Genomic DNA, 22,047 nt, shown 5'->3' with positions numbered 1-22,047 from the left:
CTGGGGGGGGGGCAAAGGTAATACTTTTCCCGGTTAGTAATTTATGACTTGGTGTGATAACTCCCAACCCCCATATAGAAAACAATACGGCATAGGCTTATTTTATTATTAATATAGGCCACACACGTGTGTTTGAAACTAAATATAAGCATTTTAATCGTGGTTTTATTTATTACAATCATAGGCCTATTCTTGCACCATCATAACACATTGAGGCCCTTCTTTTAGGTAAAACGATCTATCTTAAATTTTCTTTCTCAAGTTTGGGACTATTATGTTTTTAAATAACTTAGAAGGCAAAGGAGGGCAAGGACAAGCTTTAACCCTAACAAATGCATGTGAAGCGCGCAAAAAATTTTTGTGTTTTAAATTCTAATTTCGTCGGAATTGATCAAAACTCCCTAAAATGTGCAATTTTTAGAGGAAATTGGCCTACCTCAACAAGAAATGCTCTTATGTTATATATGGCCACACTCGTTTTTTTATACTGAATATAAGCATTTTCCTTTATTGTTTTATTTATTACAAACATATTCTTTCAACATCATTACACATTGAGGCCTTTCTTGTAGGTAAAACGATCGTTTTTTTATACTGAATATAAGCATTTTCCTTTATTGCTTTATTTATTACAAACATATTCTTTCAACATCATTACACATTGAGGCCTTTCTTTTAGGTAAAACGATCTATCTTAAATTTTCTTTCTTGAGTTTGGGGCCATGTGTTATAACTTAGAAGGCAAAGGAGAGCAAACACAAGCTTTAACATTAAAAAATGCGCGCAAAGCGCGCGAAAAATTTTTGTTTTTAATTCTAATTTCGTCGGAATTGATCAAAACTCTCTAAAATGGGCAATTTTTAGAGGAAATTGGCCTACCTCAACAAAATATGCGATTTAAAATTTGAGGTTTTCAGGCACTTTCCCGGGTGAAAAAGGCATTCAATGGGGAAAGATTTTCCACAGATGGATATTTTCCCCTTGTCCCCCGGTGGTTACGTCACTGCGGAGAATATATGGTGGCTTAGATCAAATGCGCTATGGACACTTTTTGAAGTGGAGAAGGGGTTGCAGGCCGGGGTATTGTGATATCTGTTCATTATATCTTCCTTTTTATTCTTGTCTTTATTTTTCTATTCTCTTTTTCTTTTCCTTTTTCCTTTTCTTTTCTTTCCCTCCCTCTCCCCGCTTTCTTTTCTCTTCTTACAACACGGTACGACGGCTTGGTCAGCCCGGTAAAAACCGTCGGGGGGACAGTCTGCCCACCTGCCCCCACCTGTTATGCCACTGCTTGATGAATGAAGATGAATGTGAATATGAATCATGCAGATCTGGAATCAAATCTAGGTGGTGGGGTCAACATTCCTCCCCCGGGAAAATTTCTAGATGGCTCGAAATGAGCTTTCCCGACTTCTGACGTGTCTTTAATTACTTTTAAGTTCTTCAAAATTCAAGGTCTTCCCATCTTGAAAACGGTCAGGTAATTTTTTCCATTGTTATTACAGTAAATAGGGCTTATGTGTGTATACATACATAACAATTTAAAAAAAATGAGTAGCTGCATACGAATTTTCTATGAATCGATGAATCCCAAAAAGAAAGGGGGGGTCCGGGGGTTCTTCCACAGGAAAATTTTGATCCCTAGAAGGCGGGAAATGAGCTTTCCCGACTTCTGAGGTGTCTTTTAAATTAAAGTCATTAAAAAATACTTCAGAAGTTGGGAAATCTCATTGTCCACCATTTAAGAAATCAACATTTTCCCGGGAAGAACTCGAACCTCCCTTTCTCTGGGTTCATTTATTCATTATAATAATTTTCAAGAGGGGAACACCTTGAGTTTTGAACAACTTAAAAGTAATTAAGTTCTTCAAAATTCAAGGTTTTCCACTCTTGAAAACGGTCAGATAATTTTTTCCCATTGTTAATACAGTAAATAGGCCTTATGTGTGTATACATACATAAAAGATTGAGTAAGTTGCATACGTAGTTTTTCCATGAATCGATAAATCCCAAAAAGAAAGGGTGTGGTGGGGGAAGTCTGTGGTTCTTTCCCGGGAAAATTTTGATTTCTAGGTGGCGGGAAATGAGCTTTATCAACTTCTGTGGTGTCTTTTAATGACTTTTAAATTCTTCAAAATTCAAGGTCCCCACCCCCACCCTGCTTTAGAAATGATTCAATTAATCAATGAACTCCAAAGATAAAGGGGGTCCGGGTTCCCCCAGAAAAATGTTGATTTCTAGATGGCGGGAGATGAGCTTTTCTCACTTCTGAAATGTTTTTTAATGACTTTTAAAGTTCTTCAAAATTCAAGGTTTTCCCCTTTTGAAAAAGGTCAGGTAAATTTTTCTCATTTTTTATTTTATGTGTGTATACATACATAAACAAATGAGTAGTTGCATGCGTATTCTTTTTTCCATGAATCGATAAATCCCAAAAATAAAGGGTGGTCCGGGGTTTCTCCCCTGGGAAAATTTATATTCCTAGATGGCGGGAATTGAGCTTTCCCGACATTTGGAAGTGTGTTTTAATGAATTTTATGTTCTTCAAAATTCTAATTTTCTAATAGCAACAAAAAAAAAAAAAAAAAATTGAAAAATCAGCTCACGAGTCCTGAAAAGGTAGGTCTAGAATTCTTTTCTTTTTCCACTTTTTTTGTTGCCCAAGGGAGGGGTCAGGACCCATGACCCCCCTCTCCCAGATCCGCCAGTGTGAATTGTGAGAAAATGTAACTCGGTCGGGTACTGGATATACATTCTCTTTCCCATCCTTTTCCTCCTTCTTCCCTCCTTTTTTTGCATTTCCGATCATACAAAAATTTCCAGACATTATATATTTTTCGCCAAAAAGTGGGGGGCCCGGGCTTCCGCCGGCCATGATACATACTGGGTACATGTAAAAGTGGACAAAGCAATAAAAGGCATCCAGTTCTTATAGTCAAGAGGATTCATTATACACTAACCATGCAAACAAAATGTAAAGCTGGTAAAATTCTGAAGCTATATTATGTCGATTTGCCAAACAAGTATTAATATTAATAATGATTGTGAACTTATATAGCACATTATTGTGAATACCCTCCATGCGCTTTACAGCTGGAAATGAGATAAATTATGTAACGACTCACCTAACAAAAAAATATATGAATTGTAATTTATGGCAGCATCCCATAAACATTCAGATTGCGGCAGAATGTTGATCTATGGTACAAAATATCACATTGGTGTTTATGTATCTTTTCTTGTGCAATGATAATATAATGAAAATATACCAAAATTGACAAAAATTAACATGTGTTACATCCATTGAACCCGGAAGAAGTAACAGGAAGTATTACAAGGAAGTTGTAAAGTATAATATAGTCGGTGAGAAATGTTTGCACAGCACTTTCTATGACAAAAAATAGTTTTTTTTACAGATTCCAAAGTTAGTTACAGTTAACATTGTGTGAACATGTCAGTTACATCACGTCTCTTCCCCTGAATTTTACAAGACTTAAGATTAAAGATTGGATTTATTGTCATATATTAAAATAGACATGAAATTTGTTTTATTGAGCTTACACAATATTACGTACAAATCACAATAAATATATAAATACTACACAAAATACAATAGCACAAAAAAAAACTTTAACTGAACAATGGAGAACAATGAAATGGTCTTAAAAACAACTACCACCTAAACAGTGAAATTATGTAGGAAAGTGATCATTCAAATCTGGCAAAAATATGGTAGAAACAAACGAACAAACAAAAACAAATTTTTGTCAGTAGTAGTTTTGAGAGTACAGTCCCTCAAATGTTTAATACAACATCTCTTGCTTTTAAAGCCTTAACATTTGTCTTATTTTAACTTATGATTCCTATTGATTCTTGTACAAAAATGAAGTGCAATCCTAACTTGAAACATTGTCATAAATTAATATCCAACCAGTTAGCTTTCTATACAAATAATTGGTGGATACAAATGATTGGTGATAGTTTATCTTTTCTGAAAACTGATTTTTTTTTTTTTTCTGAAAACTGATTTTTTGGTTTTTGTTTTGTTTTTTCATAGAAAATTGGTCTACACCTATAGCAACAAGAATAGTAAAGTTTCATACGATAAAAAAATCATCTTACATAAATACATATAGTATCAACTGCTGCGGTTTTTCAGCTTTAGGAATTGCTAATAACAAAGTGGAGTTGACAGGACAAATTTTAAGGGAGCAACAGTGCACAATACACCAACATTGACAGTCATTTTAGGCTAACATCCAATAAAAAAAAGGTCAAGAACAAGGAAATGTTTAATAATTTCCTTTGTTTGTCTCGTTAATCTAATATGTTCATATTTCAAATGTTAATATAATATATGTGAGGTCTCACCACGAAATGAGACGCATCGTTGGTGAAATCATATTGAGATATTCACCAAAATAGGTCGAAGGCAACATTTTTACAAAATTTTGATTTTAATGTTTTTGAATAACTTGATACTTATATTTAATGATTGTGTACTTTTTAAGTGAATTTTCTTACTAAAACAGTGTTTGTTCTCTTCGTGTATTCTGTAATTCTAGTCCTATTATTTGTACAGGTTAGTTTATCTTTGAGGCCGATTTTCTCAAAACCTGGTTCTCATACACCTAAACTTTAAATGCTAACATCTCTGGATCTATTTATCCTAGGGATGCCATTCAAAGACCAAATTAAAGCTTATAATGTGACCTAACAAAATGTAATATAAACTCATTTTTTGATTTTCTAACAATGAGACTCATTTTGTAGTGAGACCTCACATATGTGGCTTACTCATCAACTTCCACCATTTGAAACTCACTGCCAACTTCTAGCTGGACTTCTTCCTCATATGACAAGTTTAAAGAGACTTTGTTTCACTACTGATATATTATTAGAATATTGACTTCTTTACCCTTTGACCTTTATTTTTTAAAATCAATTATAACCTGACACTGTTACTAAGAATGCATGCATACAAATATACAATTATTTGAGGGTTTATTCAGTAGGAAGCTATTATTATCTCACAGGGCCTAGAGTGCTGTATTATTATTGTTTTGAAAGGTAGGGAGTTGTTTGCAGGAATTGATTAAAAGAAACATCTTAAACTACACAGATAGTTTAAGTTTACATATTTGTCTTGATTGTTTCTAGTTACTCTGTACAAATGTTCAGTGCAGCGTCCAGACTGCAGCCGGTGTCTTTCTAACAATACTACTAGACCACAGCTTGATTGCGTCTGGTGTGGAGACCATGGCTGTGAATACGATTCATTCTGTTCAACAAAAATTAGTGACTGTCCAGCTCCTGTAATAACACAGGTAAGAATAATCAAACAGCGCCCTCAACTGTTGATTCTAAAGTTTTTTAACTCTTTTAAAAATGTTTTTATATGTAATGTTTTAAAATGTTTTGTATGCCTGAACTAAAAAAAATATTTTCTTTAGATGCCGAAAATCATGACACTGTATTTTTCCTTTATTAGGTTATACCTCTTTCAGTTCCTACGGTAATAACCCAGCCTGAGCCTGATTACACTGAGGTAATTGAACTTGTTGGAACTGATTTTGGACAAACATCTTCAGATATTGCTAGCATTATGATAGATAGCAAGGAATGTGAAAAGATTGCAGATGGGTTTAACATAGCCTCACAAACGTAAGGCTTTCAAATGACTCTTGATTTGAGGGAACTATATTGTTCTTCACTTAATACTTACACAGTTGTTACTTGTATTGTATTAAATGATTGTCTATTAGTATACTATATATTGCTTGTATCTTGATTTGGGTATTGTTGTTTTGTTTTTATACTTATACATTTGTTATTTTTTGCTTTTACATCTAGTGTTAAGTGTAGAGCTCCTGTCTTCAGCACTGCCTCTCAAAGAAATGTCATTATATCTGTCCAAGGGAAACCAAGTGGACCAGCATACATAGTTTATCAGGTTATTATATATTTATATTTGATATTTATTCCATATAGTGGAACAATACACTTCATATCTAGCATAAACTGCTAAAAGTTTCTTCAATTCAATTTATTTTTCCAGAATCCTTCAATTTCCGACATCACTCCAAAGTTTGGAATCAAGCATGGTGGTACACGAGTGAATATAACCGGCATGTTTTTGAACACCGGTCGAGATCTTATGGTATCTATGGGTGAAAGCGAGTGTTATGTTAAAAAGTAAGCAAACAAATTTCTTTTCTCACTTGATTATCCATTCTCTGATATTGGTTAATTGTTTATTTCATTTTTCTCACTGCAGTGTATCTGAAACTCAGATACTTTGTACAACCTCGCATTATGCAGTTGAACAAGAAGTAATGGCAACGGTTACATTTGGACAGGCTACAAGAGATGCTTCTACCTTTACGTACACAGACAACCCAAGAGTGACGGAGTTTAATCCGAAAAGCAGTATCAAAGCGTAAGAATGTCTGATCCTTTCTAATAACATTTCTACTTGAACTGTTTTTGGCAGAATATTTATTTGAATTACATTCCACATTGTAAGACTATATCATATAATAACAATAATGATAATAGGTATTATTATTATTATTATTATTTTTGTTATTATTATTATTGTTAGTATTATATTAGAAATATTGTTATTATTGGCAGCAATAATAGTATTTGTATATTTTATTTAATATAACAAAATGCTTTGTAGGCCTACATTACTATTTCTATAATAAAACAGGCAGATGTTGATTTCAAGTTTGATATCTTTCAGTGGTGGTCGTAAGATTACTGTGACAGGGATACATTTTCAGTATGTGCAAGAAGCCAAGATGCTAGTGAATGGTGTATCAGCTAAAGCAGTAAGAAAATCTAAGTTCTCGTGGAAATTAGTTCCTAAGCGGGCACCTAGAGATATGTCTCTCAATCTCCAGTAATTCCTAATGGCTTGTTATTTGTTTATTGTATCATTTTTTTTATGGAGATGAGAATCAAGCAAATAATAATAATAATATACGCTAATTTCAAACAGCCATAGTCCCTTCTTAAAATAGGATAAATACTTTTGTCCTGGTTATGACAGTAAACCAGGTGATTACAAAATGCAACCAAATTCATTTGCAGTGTTAGTGGCCACTGGGTGTAAGGCTGGCTATTCAAACAACATCAAGAAAAATATTGACAGAACAACAAACGGGTAAACATCTCAGAGTTAGCAACCAAGCTTCGTTAGTTTTTAGAGATTAGTTCTTTGGACTAGATTATGAATTGCTTTTAAAACTATTTCATCATATGTTAATAGTGATTCTTTTGGAGTTTTAATGTATTTTAGTTGAATATTTTTAGCAATAATATTGTTTATATCGGCTGCATTTAAGGCCAAAGAGATTGTAAATGTGCTAAAGATAATTGAATATGTAATACAATTTAGAATAGGAAGCAGTAGAATGGAATAGAAAAGATTCTCAATCTTCTTAATAGGAAAACCCATAGACAGTGGGAAAGCTTCAATATACTTTTCAAATCAAATCAAACTTTATTTGTCCATTAAAACACAGAACACAAAAATTTTACTATGAAGTGTAAATTGAGTAATTTTAGTTTCTTTTCTTTTCAGAATTGTGAAGTTGTATCAAATGAGAATATGAATTGTAAAAGTCCTCCCACAGAACTCTCTTCGTCAGGTCAGCGTAGCAGAAGACAAGCACATGTTGCATTACCTTTGACCTTTTCGTTTGATGGCTTTGTTATTGAATCGAGTGGTGAATCTGAATTCAGAATTTATCCTGATCCTATCTACTATCCCTTCAGTAGTAAGACAGTATATGGACAACTGGTAGAAGATGGAATTTACATACTAGAACGTGATATTACATTAATTCAATTGAGGGTAGACTATGTTGTTTTTCCTTGTCGATAAAACAAATAATACAAGTAGCCTTAGATTAATGGTGGATAAACACATTAGCTTATATTTAATAAGCCAATTCAAACTGCATATGCCCACATCAAGGTCAATTGATAATTGTGGAAGCAGTTTGGCGCAGCGGGAACTGTTTAGTTTCAACCTTGAGGTCGGGGTTTCAATCCCTCGCTTTCAATTGTTTCGCTAGTGTTCTTGAGCAAGGCACTTTATCTGCATGTACTTCTCTCCACCCAGGAGTATTTAAATGGGTACATGGTGTGGTTGCCTGCTCCTACGCTGATTACCAGCAGAAACACTTAAAGCATGTGGACCCAATGACCAGGGAAAAAAGTGCACTTTATAACCTAAAGGAAGAGGCGCATTATAAATGCCCATACCAGTACCAGTACATAAACAGACATAGGTTTATGTAGGTAGACCTTGGAATACAGGCTTGCGTAGTTCTAACTACAAATTGGCTTATTAACTTTTCCACAGTTAAAGAAAATCAGCTGGAAATCTTTTATGGAATTTGCCATTTCCTTGAATCTTTATAACATGTAACATGTTTTCTCCATAGGGATCAGGCATAGATCTAAGTGCCACTGATGTCAGTGATGTAAAGGTGTATGTTGGTGAGACTCCATGTAATGTACTCTCAATAGCTAACACGTCAGTTGTTGCAGAGGCACCAAAAGAGGAACCTGATGCAGTAAATGGTGGAGATCATCCTCTTGTTGTGGTAAGTTGGAAGCTGTGATATATATAATAAATTAGTTATTGATTGATTGATCGATTGATATATATATCCGAGCCGAGCCGATCACCTGATGATTGAGGCTGTGCCCTCATGAAACAGTCTGTAGTGCAAAATAAAATGTTGAGTTTGTAACCTAGTGTCTTTGATTACTTATATATATTCCATGTTTGTCCATTAACTTTAAATAATAAAGAAAAATCATTAGATAGCATGACTCCATTAGAAAAAATTAGGAAAAATAGAACAATATAATACTCGTTGTAGACATAAATGACAGTGGATAGTGATAGCTGTTATTAATAATGTAGTCTAATAACCCATAGTATGTTTTTGGTTGTTCATTTTGTAGATTTATCAAGGCAATCTAGTTGTAACATTTGGCCCAATAAGATATCCAGTGAACAGTGTGTCAAGCACTGTTATCATTGTTATTGTTGTGGTTGGTGTTGGTGCAATCATCATCTTATTGTGTGTTGTTGGTAATTGGCTTAGATTAAGGTCAATTCGCAGACAACGAGATGAAGCTACAGTGAAGTTTTTTACACAAGGTAGGTAGATATATGTTTTTATATTGGAAGCATATATTCCTTCATGGTATAATGCACTCAGTGATCTTGCGCTCAAATACCGATACAGGCCCCCTAGCGTGACTTAATTTGTGGGAGGTTTGTTTCAGTGGAAAGTGAACCCTTATCTCTGATACTCTGGAGAACATTGTATCAATATGTCTACGAATATCAATTTTTCGTTTTTAAATGCGGACCTTCTACAGTTTTTGGGCAGTTCGTCATAACCGCCTTAACCCCCATCTTTATATCTCCTCCAACAATAAAGGTAGGTCGAGACATGAAAACCTGGGTAAACGTAGATTCTCATGTGCTGCCCCAACACTATGGAATGCTCTTTCTCTTCTGACGTGGATACAGGGGGTAGAGACGGTGCTATCGCACTCCTAAATCGTATTTAAAAAATAATAATTGTTGTATTACATTGTAGATATGAATTACCGATAAGATTGTTAAGGTATGAGAGTGCAATATCTGGGCACCTAGAGAAAAATATTTAAAAACCATAGTGACACTGCTGGTTCTGGTTGGTAAAGCCGACCTAAAAACTCTAAAAGTGTAGGAGTATAACAGGAGGGGTAAAAAAACTATAGGTAGATTTCTTATAACGTTATTAGTTGAGTTTATAGCAAAAATAAAGTTGATCGGTATTTTAAATAGATTTACAAATATAGACAATATAAGGTAGGCATAGTGTACTAATCCTTCAGTTATTTTACTGAACTGATTGTAACAGATTTTAAGGTATTTTCATTATTCTTTCATATTTAGCAAATCCCGCAAAAAATGTTTCTCCTCCAGAAGATCAGGTGAACGTAGTTGTTGAGGTCCCCAATGCAGGCTACATCGATATGATTCAGGATGGACAGCAAAAAGTACAGAAACGTTTCTACTCTAGAGGGCAGTATGTACACAACATGCTCTTCAAGGGTTGCAAGAGGATTCCACAAGTAATGCAAGAAAGTAGATATGTAAGTTTAATCCACAATTATTTTAGAAATTTATAAAGCACAACTTTGTAGTTTTAATCTGTACTTGAAATTTTTTTGTTACATTTTAATTGCGAAGTGAATATTTATGAATTTGGTATGCAAACCAAGCTTAATCACATCTTAGTTGTCATAAACATTTTGTTATATTTTTTTTGTTGTTTTAGACTGCACTTGAAAAAATTGACAACGGTTTGCTCAAATTATCAAAATTGCTTTTGGATAAACAGTTTGTATTAAAAGTTGTAGAGATTCTTGATGAGGATCCTTCAGTAACTAGATTTCAGAGGTAAATTCAGCAAACTTACCGTATGTTTATCATTACAAAAAATAATTTTATTAGCTACATTATGAAATGAAGTGAGTTAACTTTTTTTCAACTCTTTGCCCGAGTTAATGATGACCTGACGTTTTTCACTGCTAATTTCTGCAGGGGTGGCTCCAGGATTTGTCGGACAGGGGGTGGAGGGAGATGTCCACTCTGGCCCCCGAATTTTTTTTAACAACAATAACATAAATTCCTATTGATAATGGTATGTTCGGTGATAACAATTGTAACAATGATACTGTGCATTTACGATAATTTTTTTTTCAGACAAAATTTTGCCGCGTTGTTCTTAATGGCTATGCTTAATGACAACAAAATTGAACATTTAATTGAGTATGTATAATTCATGCCTAATTATATTATATTTAGAGTATTATACCTTATTTTAAATTGTTTTTTCTTTATATTGAATAATGCACATAGAAGGTATTAAGTTATTATGCTTAACATTATATATTATTGTTAATTTAAAAGTATATAATATAATTTTATATAATAAAAATATAATTTACTTAAGGGGAACATTCAAAAAATGTATTATTATTTGTAATTGATTTGTTTACAGTGTATTGGAAGTTCTTTTGAGAAAACATGTTGAAAATATGGTGAATTTAAAGAAAAGAAAGCAAGTTCTAAACAGGTATATCTACATAGGTTTAATTCATTTTACTAATTTTAGAAAAAAAAACCAGTGTAACAACACTGTTTTTTTTTTAAATTGATATTAATTTAAAAGTTATAAATAAATTATTTTAACAGTGACATATTATTTGTCTATGATTACAGAACGGAGACAGTGGTAGAACCATTGATTTTTCACTGGATGGCTTTATGCATGTACAAATATATGATGGTATACTTTACTTTATATATCCCAAATTTATTTCTTTAATTATTAAAAACCAATTTGATGTTTGACTGAAAATCAATTAGGCCTATATTTCTCGTATTATATATATTATATGACAGTGACTATTTTGTTAAATTATTATTCAATAAGAAAGTATAATACATACTTCAAGTATTGAAATGGACACCATCGTGTTGGCATTCAATATTTTGACATTAATTATGTCATCATCTAGAATGACATTTATGAATTGATGATGACATAATTAATGTCGAAATATAGAATCCCAGCACAATGGCGTGCATTTCAATACTTGGAGAATGTGTTATGCTTACTCATCTGTGATTAGTCAGTAGACCTTTCGGTTATTATTCAATGATGTGTACAGGCATTTTTTAATAAGTGTCTCTCTTTGTAGGACTTCGTATCAAGCCCTTTGTACGAGCTTGTTGAGGCCATCAGGACAAGGATAGAAAGCGGTGTTGTAGATGCTGTACACCATCATTGTCAGTATTCAATGAATGAGAAATATTTGCTGCCCAGTGACATCACTGGAGAAGACATCGTAATTAACAATTACTTAAAATTACTCTGGCTAAACAATTAAATGTATCAACCTACTACATCAAAAATTGATTGAGTTCCTAGTCCACATATCAAGCGCCCTGAGCATCTTATGTTAGATCTGTCTCTTATACACATCTAGATGTGTATAAGAGACAGATACAGACCTCGTTCAACGACTTCCAGCTACAAAGCTCCTCAAACTGTGCCAACGATTTTGTACAAGTACGCATACAATTTTCAATGATAATAGACACGAAATGAGACTTATCGTTGGTGAAATCATATCGAGATATTCACCAAAATAGATCAAAGCCAACATTTTTTCAAAATTTTGATTTTTATGTTTTTGAATAACTTGATACTTATATTTTATAATTGTGTACTTTTTAAGTAGATTTTCTTACTAAAATCGTGTTCTGCCTATCTTCTGTAATTCTAGTCCTATTGTTTGTCAGGTTAGTTTATCTTTGAGGCCAGTTTTCTCAAAACCTGGTTCTCATACACCTAAACTTTAAATGATAACATCTCTGGATCTATTTATCCTAGGGATGCCATTCAAAGACCAAATTAAAGCTTATAATGTGACCTAACAAAATGTAATATAAACTCATTTTTTGATTTTCTAACAATGAGACTCATTTTGTAGTGAGACCTCACATATGTGGCTTACTCATCAACTTCCACCATTTGAAACTCACTGCCAACTTCTAGCTGGACTTCTTCCTCATATGACAAGTTTAAAGAGACTTTGTTTCACTACTGATATATTATTAGAATATTGACTTCTTTACCCTTTGACCTTTGACAATAATTTTAAAATCAATTATAACCTGAAACTGTTACTGAGAATGTCACTATGCATACAAATTATCACTATTATACAATTATTTGAGGGTTTATTCAGTTGGAAGCTATTATTATCTCACAGGGCCTAGAGTGCTGTATTATTATTTTTTTGAAAGGTAGGGAATTGATTAAAGAAACATTTAAACTACACAGATAGTGTAAGTTTACATATTTGTCTTGATTGTTTCTAGTTACCCTGTACAAATGTTCAGTGCAGCGTCCAGACTGCAGCCGGTGTCTTTCTAACAATACTACTAGACCACAGCTTGATTGCGTCTGGTGTGGAGACCAGTGTGTATATGATTCATTCTGTTTAAAAAATATAAGTGACTGTCCAGCTCCTGTAATTACACAGGTAAAAATAATCAAACATCGCCCTCAACTGTTGATTCTAAAGTTGAAGTTTTTTTTATTCCTAATTTTCAAATATTAATTCATTTTTGTGTAAAATTTCTAATGTTATTTGTCTATAGCAGTTGGTCTTCTTTTCTTTTATTTTTTTCCCTTTTTTAAAATGATTTTAAATGTAATGTTTTACAATGTTTTGTATGCCTGAACTATAATAAAATTTTTTAAAATATTATCTTTAGATGCCGAAAATCATGATACGGTATTTTTCCTTTATTAGGTTATACCTCTTTCAGTTGCTATGGTAATGAACCAGCCTGAGCCTGATTACACTGAGGTCATTGAACTTGTTGGAACTGATTTTGGACAAACGTCTTCAGATATTGCTAGCATTATGATAGATACCAAGAAATGTGAAAATATTGCAGATGGGTTTAACATAGCCTCACAAACGTAAGGCTTTCAAATGACTCTTGATTTGAGGGAACTATATTGTTCTTCACTTAATACTTACACAGTTGTTACTTGTATTGTATTAAATGATTGTCTATTAGTATACTGTATATTGCTTGTATCTTGATTTGGGTATTGTTGTTTTGTTTTTATACTTATACATTTATTTTTTGCTTTTACATCTAGTGTTAAGTGTAGAGCTCCTGTCTTCAGCACTGCCTCTCGAAGAAATGTCATCATATCTGTCCAAGGGAAACCAAGTGGACCAGCATACATAGTTTATCAGGTTATTATATATTTATATTTGATATTTATTCCATATAGTGGAACAATACACTTCATATCTAGCATAAACTGCTAAAAGTTTCTTCAATTCAATTTATTTTTCCAGAATCCTTCAATTTCCGACATCACTCCAAAGTTTGGAATCAAGCATGGTGGTACACGAGTGAATATAACCGGCATGTTTTTGAACACCGGTCGAGATCTTATGGTATCTATGGGTGAAAGCGAGTGTTATGTTAAAAAGTAAGTAAACAAATTTCTTTTTTGGATCTTTTCACCTGATTATCCATTCTCTGATATTGGTTAATTATTTATTTTATTTTTCTCACTGCAGTGTATCTGAAACTCAGATACTTTGTACAACCTCGCATTATGCAGTTGAAGAAGAAGTTATGGCAACGGTTACATTTGGACAGGCTACAAGAGATGCTTCTACCTTTACGTACACAGACAACCCAAGAGTGACGGAGTTTAATCCGAAAAGCAGTATCAAAGCGTAAGAATGTCTGATCCTTTCTAACAACATTTCCACTTGAACTGTTTTTGGCAGAATATTTATTTGAATTACATTCCACATTGTATGACTATAGCATATAATAAAAATAATGATAATAGGTATTATTATTATTATTATTATTTTTTTTTTTTTTTTTTTTTTTTTTTGTTATTATTGGCAGCAATAATAGTATTTGTATATTTATTTGATATAAGAAAATGCTTTGTAGGCCTACATTACTATTTCTACAATAAAACAGGCAGATGTTGATTTCAAGTTTGATATCTTTCAGTGGTGGTCGTAAGATTACTGTGACAGGGATACATTTTCAGTATGTGCAAGAAGCCAAGATGCTAGTGAATGGTGTATCAGCTAAAGCAGTAAGAAAATCTAAGATCTCGTGGAAATTAGTTTCTAAGAGGGCACCTAGAAATATGTCCCTCAATCTCAAGTAATTCATATTGGCTTGTTATTTGTTTATTATATCATTAATTTTTTTTAAAGAGATGAGAATCAAGCAAATAATAATAATAATAATAATATACGCTAATTTCAAACAGCCATAGTCCCTTCTTAAAATAGGATAAATACTTTTGTCCTGGTTATGACAGTAAACCAGGTGATTACAAAATGCAACCAAATTCATTTGCAGTGTTATTGGCCACTGGGTGTAAGGCTGGCTATTCCAACAACATCAAGAAAAATATTGACAGAACAACAAACGGGTAAACATCTCAGAGATAGCAACCAAGCTTCGTTAGTTTTTAGAGATTAGTTCTTTGGAGTAGATTATGAATTGCTTTTAAAACTTTCATCATATGTTAATAGTGATTCTTTTGGAGTTTCGCTTTTTTTAAAGTATGCAACATGCACGAAGAAAGTAGGATATAAAAACAATGTTTTAATGTATTTTAGTTGAATATTTTTAGCAGTAATATTGTTTATATCAGCTGCATTTAAGGCCAAAGAGATTGTAAATGTGCTAAAGATAATTGAATATGTAATACAATTTAGAATAGGAAGCAGTAGAATGGAATAGAAAAGATTCTCAATCTTCTTAATAGGAAAACCCATAGACAGTGGGAAAGCTTCAATATACTTTTCAAATCAAATCAAACTTTATTTGTCCATTAAAACACAGAACACAAAAATTTTACTATGAAGTGTAAATTGAGTAATTTTAGTTTCTTTTCTTTTCAGAATTGTGAAGTTGTATCAAATGAGAATATGAATTGTAAAAGTCCTCCCACAGAACTCTCTTCGTCAGGTCAGCGTAGCAGACGACAAGCACATGTTGCATTACCTTTGACCTTTTCGTTTGATGGCTATGTTATTGAATCGAGTGGTGAATCTGAATTTAGAATTTATCCTGATCCTATCTACTATCCCTTCAGTAGTAAGACAGTATATGGACAACTGGTAGAAGATGGAATTTACATACTAGAACGTGATATTACATTAATTCAATTGAGGGTAGACTATGTTGTTTTTCCTTGTCGGTGTTCAAACAAATAATACCTTAGATTAATGGTGGATAAACACATTAACTTATATTTAATAAGCCAATTCAAACTGCATATGCCCACATCAAGATCAATTGATCATTGTGGAAACAGTTTGGCGCAGCGGGAACTGTTTAGTTTCAACCTTGAGGTCGAGGTTTCAATCCCTCGCTTTCAATTGTTTCGCTAGTGTTCTTGAGCAAGGCACTTTATCTGCATGTACTTCTCTCCACCCAGGAGTATTTAAATGGGTACATGGTGTGGTTGCCTGCTTTTACGCTGATTACCAGCAGAAACACTTAAAGCATTTGGACCCAATGACCAGGGAAAAAAGTGCACTTTATAACCTAAAGGAAGAGGCGCATAATAAATGCCCATACCAGTACCAGTACATAAACAGACATAGGTTTATGTAGGCAGACCTTGAAATACAGGCTTGCGTAGTTCTAACTACAAATTGGCTTATTAACTTTTCCACAGTTAAAGAAAATCAGCTGGAAATCTTTTATGGAATTTGCCATTTCCTTGAATCTTTTTAACATGTAACATGTTTTCCCCATAGGGATCAGGCATAGATCTAAGTGCCACTGATGTCAGTGATGTAAAGGTGTATGTTGGTGAGATTCCATGCAATGTACTCTCAGTAGCTAACACGTCAGTTGTTGCAGAGGCACCAAAAGAGGAACCTGATGCAGTAAATGGTGGAGATCATCCTCTTGTCGTGGTAAGTTGGAAGCTGTGATATATATAATAAATTAGTTATTGATTGATTGATCGATTGATATATATCCCGAGCCGAGCCGATCACCTGATGATTGAGGCTGTGCCCTCATGAAACAGTCTCTAGTGCAAAATAAAATGTTGAGTTTGTAACCTAGTGTCTTTGATTACTTATATATATTCCATGTTTGTCCATTAACTTTAAATAATAAAGAAAAATCATTAGATAGCATGACTCCATTAGAAAAAATTAGGAAAAATAGAACAATATAATACTCTTCGAAGACATAAATGACAGTGGATAGTGATAGCTGTCATTAATAATGTAGTCAAATAACCCATAGTATGTTTTTGGTTGTTCATTTTGTAGATTTATCAAGGCAATCTAGTTGTAACATTTGGCCCAATAAGATATCCAGTGAACAGTGTGTCAAGCACTGTTATCATTGTTATTGTTGTGGTTGGTGTTGGTGCAATCATCATCTTATTGTCTGTTGTTGGTAATTGGCTTAGATTAAGGTCAATTCGCAGACAACGAGATGAAGCTACAGTGAAGATTTTTACACAAGGTAGGTAGATATATGTTTTTATATTGGAAGCATATATTCCTCCATGGTATAGCACTCAGTGATTTTGCGCTCAAATACCGATTCAGGCCCCCTAGCGTGACTTAATTTGTGGGAAGTTTGTTTCAGTGGAAAGTGAACCTTTATCTCTGATTCTCTGGAGAACATTGTATCAATATGTCTATGAATATCAATTTTTCGTTTTTAAATGCGGACCTTCTACAGTTTTAGATCAGGTGAACGTAGTTGTAGGGGACCCCAATGCAGGCTACATGGATATAATTCAGAATGGACAACAAAAAGTACAGAAATGTTTCTACTCTAGAGGGCAGTATGTACACAACATGCTCTTCAAGGGTTGCAAGAGGATTCCACAAGTAATGGAAGAAAGTAGATATGTAAGATTAATCCACAATCATTTTAGAAATTAATAAAGCACAACTTTGTAGTTTTAATCTGTACTTGATATTTTTTTGTTGCATTTTAATTGTGAAGTGAAAATTTATGAATTTGGTATGCAAACCAAGCTTAATCACTTCTTAGTTGTCATAAACATTTTGTTATATTTTTTTTTTGTTTTAGAATGCACTTGAAAAAATTGACGACGGTTTGCTCAAATTATCAAAATTGCTTTTGGATAAACAGTTTGTATTAAAAGTTGTAGAGATTCTTGATGAGGATCCTTCAGTAACTAGATTTCAGAGGTAAATTCAGCAAACTTATGTTTATCATTACAAAAAATAATTTTATTAGCTACATTATGAAATGAAATGAGTTAACCTTTTTTCAACTCTTTGCCCGAGTTAATGATGACCTCATGTTTTTCACTGCTAATTTCTGCAGGGGTGGCGCCAGGATTTGTCGGACGGAGGGGGGTGGGGAGGGGAGATGTCCACTCTGGCCCCCGTTGGTGCCACCCCTGGATTTCTTTAACAACAATAACATAAATTCCTATTGATAATGGTATGTTCGGTGATAACAATTGTAACAATGATACTGTGCATTTACGATAATTTTTTTTTCAGACAAAATTTTGCCGCGTTGTTCTTAATGGCTATGCTTAATGACAACAAAATTGAACATTTAATTGAGTATGTATAATTCATGCCTAATTATATTATATTTAGAGTATTATACCTTAGTTTAGTTTATATTGAATAATGCACATAGAAGGTATTAAGTTATTATGCTTAACATTATATATTATTGTTAATTTAAAAGTATATAATACAATTATATATAATAAAAATATAATTTACTATAGACGAACATTCAAAAATGCATTATTATTTGTAATTGATTTGTTTACAGTGTATTGGAAGTTCTTTTGAGAAAACATGTTGAAAATATGGTGAATTTAAAGAAAAGAAAGCAAGTTCTAAACAGGTATATCTACATAGGTTTAATTCATTTTACTAATTTTAGAAAAAAAAACCAGTGTAACAACACTGTTTTTTTTTTAAATTGATATTAATTTAAAAGTTATAAATAAATTATTTTAACAGTGACATATTATTTGTCTATGATTACAGAACGGAGACAGTGGTAGAACCATTGATTTTTCACTGGATGGCTTTATGCATGTACAAATATATGATGGTATACTTTACTTTATATATCCCAAATTTATTTCTTTAATTATTAAAAACCAATTTGATGTTTGACTGAAAATCAATTAGGCCTATATTTCTCGTATTATATATATTATATGACAGTGACTATTTTGTTAAATTATTATTCAATAAGAAAGTATAATACATACTTCAAGTATTGAAATGGACACCATCGTGTTGGCATTCAATATTTTGACATTAATTATGTCATCATCTAGAATGACATTTATGAATTGATGATGACATAATTAATGTCGAAATATAGAATCCCAGCACAATGGCGTGCATTTCAATACTTGGAGAATGTGTTATGCTTACTCATCTGTGATTAGTCAGTAGACCTTTCGGTTATTATTCAATGATGTGTACAGGCATTTTTTAATAAGTGTCTCTCTTTGTAGGACTTCGTATCAAGCCCTTTGTACGAGCTTGTTGAGGCCATCAGGACAAGGATAGAAAGCGGTGTTGTAGATGCTGTACACCATCATTGTCAGTATTCAATGAATGAGAAATATTTGCTGCCCAGTGACATCACTGGAGAAGACATCGTAATTAACAATTACTTAAAATTACTCTGGCTAAACAATTAAATGTATCAACCTACTACATCAAAAATTGATTGAGTTCCTAGTCCACATATCAAGCGCCCTGAGCATCTTATGTTAGATGGATATGGTGCTATATAAAGCTACACTATTATTATTATTATTATTATTATTATTATTATTATTATAAAAATGTGGTCAGTGCTTCTGTAGATCATGTGTGTTTCACCTTTAGTTATGTTTATATTTGTATGATTAAGTTGAATGCACCACCCTTGTGTGTTGCGCCGTTTTAACGGCGTATGTTCGCAAAGTAATAAATACAATCCACTACTTCCATAGCTTTTGATGTGGTACATTACTAATAAATATAAATACAAATGAGAAGCCTATTTGCCAACAAAAATTGTTAAGGTGAATATGATTCAACAAAAGTGGTGGCTTATGGATGATTTGTATGTGATTTAATATAGCAATTTCATATATTTTCTAGTATTTGCAATTGATTGTCAATGGAGAAACAGTGAAGCAAGAATTAGTGAAAGTAAAAAGTTGCGATACTCTACTACAAGTGAAACAAAAATTACTAAATGCAATGTTTATGGATCAACCTTTTTCAACAAGGCTAAAAGCTATGCATGTTAAATTAGGTGTGTACTACAATACTCTTTCATAATCTATTTCATGAACTGCCTAAATTTCGCTAGGAAAAAAAAACACCCAGGGCTTCAGTTCGAGGTTTTAAGATACGTAATTATTGTTCTTTCAATTGAAATACTTCCTGCGAGAAGAATAGAACCTTCAATGCTAATGCTCCACTTGACAACGACCACCAGATTTAAAATAAAGTTTGTTTGTGCATTAAGCAGAAAAAAGCAATCAAAATAATCATACTTACCAGAGAACAGTGAACTGTTCCCTGTACTTACGAACTAACATTCCAATCGACTCTATTATTTCAGAATGGAGAGTCAGTAGAGAAGAACGTATAATTTTACAAGACACTAAGGACGAACCAGGAGATTCACAGACAAAGAAAAGAATAAAAACAATCAATGAATATGGAGTAAGATAAATTTCTATAGTAAGGTAGTGCTTACAGTTGATAAACTCTACGTCAGGTTTTTTTCTGTAGTTGCACGGTTTCAATGAACACAATGTGTATGCGTTGTCCTCACCATTCATTTATATTTTGTAGATCCATGGTAATGCAATGGTAGCGTTTGTAAACATACAGAGAGAAGATGACGACACATTAAATGCTTACGATAAAATCAAACAACCAACAGACACAGAACCTGGTAGGCATAAATATTTGAGTTGATATAGTGATTTCATACATAGTATAGCCAATAACAGTATATACCCATACCATATATATAAGAAAAAGAGTGTAAGTTACCATTCAGAGTTATAGTTTAGTTTCTGGAAGCTTTCGATGACATGTCATCTTCGTCAGCCGTTTGAATCTGGCGGTTAACTGACACGTCAGCATTGATGTTCGTGTGATGACGTAGCAGGCTATTGTATATGGGTTGTACATCATGCATATCCGCAATCTTGTTTTAATGGTGGCGTTCTCATTTTAATTTCCATAGCTTCTTTTATTTTCCTTTTGAATGAATTGGTCTCTTTAGTTAGTACTTTGATTTTATTCAAATTAATGTTGTGACCAGTGATTTTACAATGTTCCGCTACCGCTGAAAGTATTTCAACACGTTGATTTAAATGTTCCTTGACACGTATGCCTAATGATTGCGGTTTCTCCGATATATGTTTCTCCGCACATATCACATTCAATACACGACCCCGCACTGTTTTTTTAAAATAGGGCTGGGTCCTGTTCTCTACTCTGTATAATAAAGAATGTAGCACTGATCTCTTGTGTTCTAGATGATGGTTCGATTGAAAATTTAGATATTGGTCAGTGTGTGTTAGTTTTCTGAAGTGTCTGCGTTAACATGTGTGTATGTGTCCAAAAACGGAAGTTTCATGACTTCTTCCTGTTCCATAGTAAATTGAATGTCAGGATCGATGCTGTTAATGTGGTCCATAAATTCTTCAATTCGGCCTCGATGTAATTTCGTAAATGGCTCATCTACGTATCTATACCAGAACTCTGGGGGAAGTGGTGTTGTTAACGCCATGTACTTAAAGTTTTCCATATATATGTCCGCGATTATAGGAGTGTGACGAAGTCCAATAGTCCGGTCCGGAAGCAAACAGAATGATATATACGTACACGGTAGCGTAATGTTCTATGCTATTTAATCTTCAAAAATGTAGTAAAATTCATATAACGTAAAGCAAAGCCCAAGTCCCACTTGGCTGTTATTTCTGTGAACACATATGATTACAACCTAAGTCCCACTTGGTTGGAGTTATTCGCCCTTAGGTGTCCATGTGATAACTGCCTCTCCTCTTTTCAAAGCATACTAATAAAGAAACCTCCCAGCATTAGATCTACATTCCTTTCTAACCACATCCTTTCGGTTCCCATACAATTTCATCTTATTCATTAACTGGTCCTGGTCATTGAACATTTTGGTCCCCACAATTGACATGTCAGAGCCAAATGATAAATGACCAGTCATTGGCATCAAATCAATGGAATGATATATCAAATAAAACAATGTCATTGACCTGTATGCCTGGCCAATGATTAGAAATAGCAAATTCATGAATAACCCCTGCTGAACCATGGGATAAATCCCATGCTACGTCACATATCCCC

At 33.3% G+C, this 22,047-nt stretch overlaps 1 protein-coding gene across 1 annotated transcript in view; it reads left to right on the top strand.

The window, feature by feature from the left end:
* LOC117119687 (plexin-A4-like) overlaps positions 1-22,047 on the top strand; it is a 40,862-nt gene that overhangs the window by 11,946 nt on the left and 6,869 nt on the right. Inside the window, exons 12-45 of the mRNA XM_033264523.1 lie at positions 5,161-5,327; positions 5,492-5,664; positions 5,854-5,953; positions 6,059-6,195; positions 6,278-6,439; positions 6,749-6,836; positions 7,592-7,864; positions 8,460-8,621; positions 8,989-9,187; positions 9,977-10,176; positions 10,362-10,483; positions 10,790-10,855; positions 11,088-11,162; positions 11,309-11,375; positions 11,791-11,966; positions 12,586-12,674; positions 12,977-13,140; positions 13,414-13,586; positions 13,773-13,872; positions 13,978-14,114; positions 14,206-14,367; positions 14,660-14,747; positions 15,568-15,840; positions 16,432-16,593; positions 16,960-17,158; positions 17,381-17,553; positions 17,738-17,859; positions 18,181-18,246; positions 18,467-18,541; positions 18,688-18,754; positions 19,170-19,316; positions 19,807-19,963; positions 20,276-20,379; positions 20,512-20,614. Of these exons, the coding sequence (XP_033120414.1) occupies positions 5,161-5,327; positions 5,492-5,664; positions 5,854-5,953; positions 6,059-6,195; positions 6,278-6,439; positions 6,749-6,836; positions 7,592-7,864; positions 8,460-8,621; positions 8,989-9,187; positions 9,977-10,176; positions 10,362-10,483; positions 10,790-10,855; positions 11,088-11,162; positions 11,309-11,375; positions 11,791-11,966; positions 12,586-12,674; positions 12,977-13,140; positions 13,414-13,586; positions 13,773-13,872; positions 13,978-14,114; positions 14,206-14,367; positions 14,660-14,747; positions 15,568-15,840; positions 16,432-16,593; positions 16,960-17,158; positions 17,381-17,553; positions 17,738-17,859; positions 18,181-18,246; positions 18,467-18,541; positions 18,688-18,754; positions 19,170-19,316; positions 19,807-19,963; positions 20,276-20,379; positions 20,512-20,614 (4,728 nt within the window). The remainder of the gene's footprint in view (positions 1-5,160; positions 5,328-5,491; positions 5,665-5,853; positions 5,954-6,058; positions 6,196-6,277; positions 6,440-6,748; positions 6,837-7,591; positions 7,865-8,459; positions 8,622-8,988; positions 9,188-9,976; positions 10,177-10,361; positions 10,484-10,789; positions 10,856-11,087; positions 11,163-11,308; positions 11,376-11,790; positions 11,967-12,585; positions 12,675-12,976; positions 13,141-13,413; positions 13,587-13,772; positions 13,873-13,977; positions 14,115-14,205; positions 14,368-14,659; positions 14,748-15,567; positions 15,841-16,431; positions 16,594-16,959; positions 17,159-17,380; positions 17,554-17,737; positions 17,860-18,180; positions 18,247-18,466; positions 18,542-18,687; positions 18,755-19,169; positions 19,317-19,806; positions 19,964-20,275; positions 20,380-20,511; positions 20,615-22,047) is intronic.

The sequence above is a fragment of the Anneissia japonica genome, unplaced genomic scaffold, assembly GCF_011630105.1.
Source record: "Anneissia japonica isolate Jap-2015-1 unplaced genomic scaffold, ASM1163010v1 scaffold7767_len233565_cov179, whole genome shotgun sequence".
In the NCBI taxonomy this organism is placed as follows: Eukaryota; Metazoa; Echinodermata; class Crinoidea; order Comatulida; family Comatulidae; genus Anneissia; species Anneissia japonica.
The sequence above is the reverse complement of the archived record's forward strand: the minus strand, read 5'-3'. Positions and strand labels throughout refer to the sequence as shown.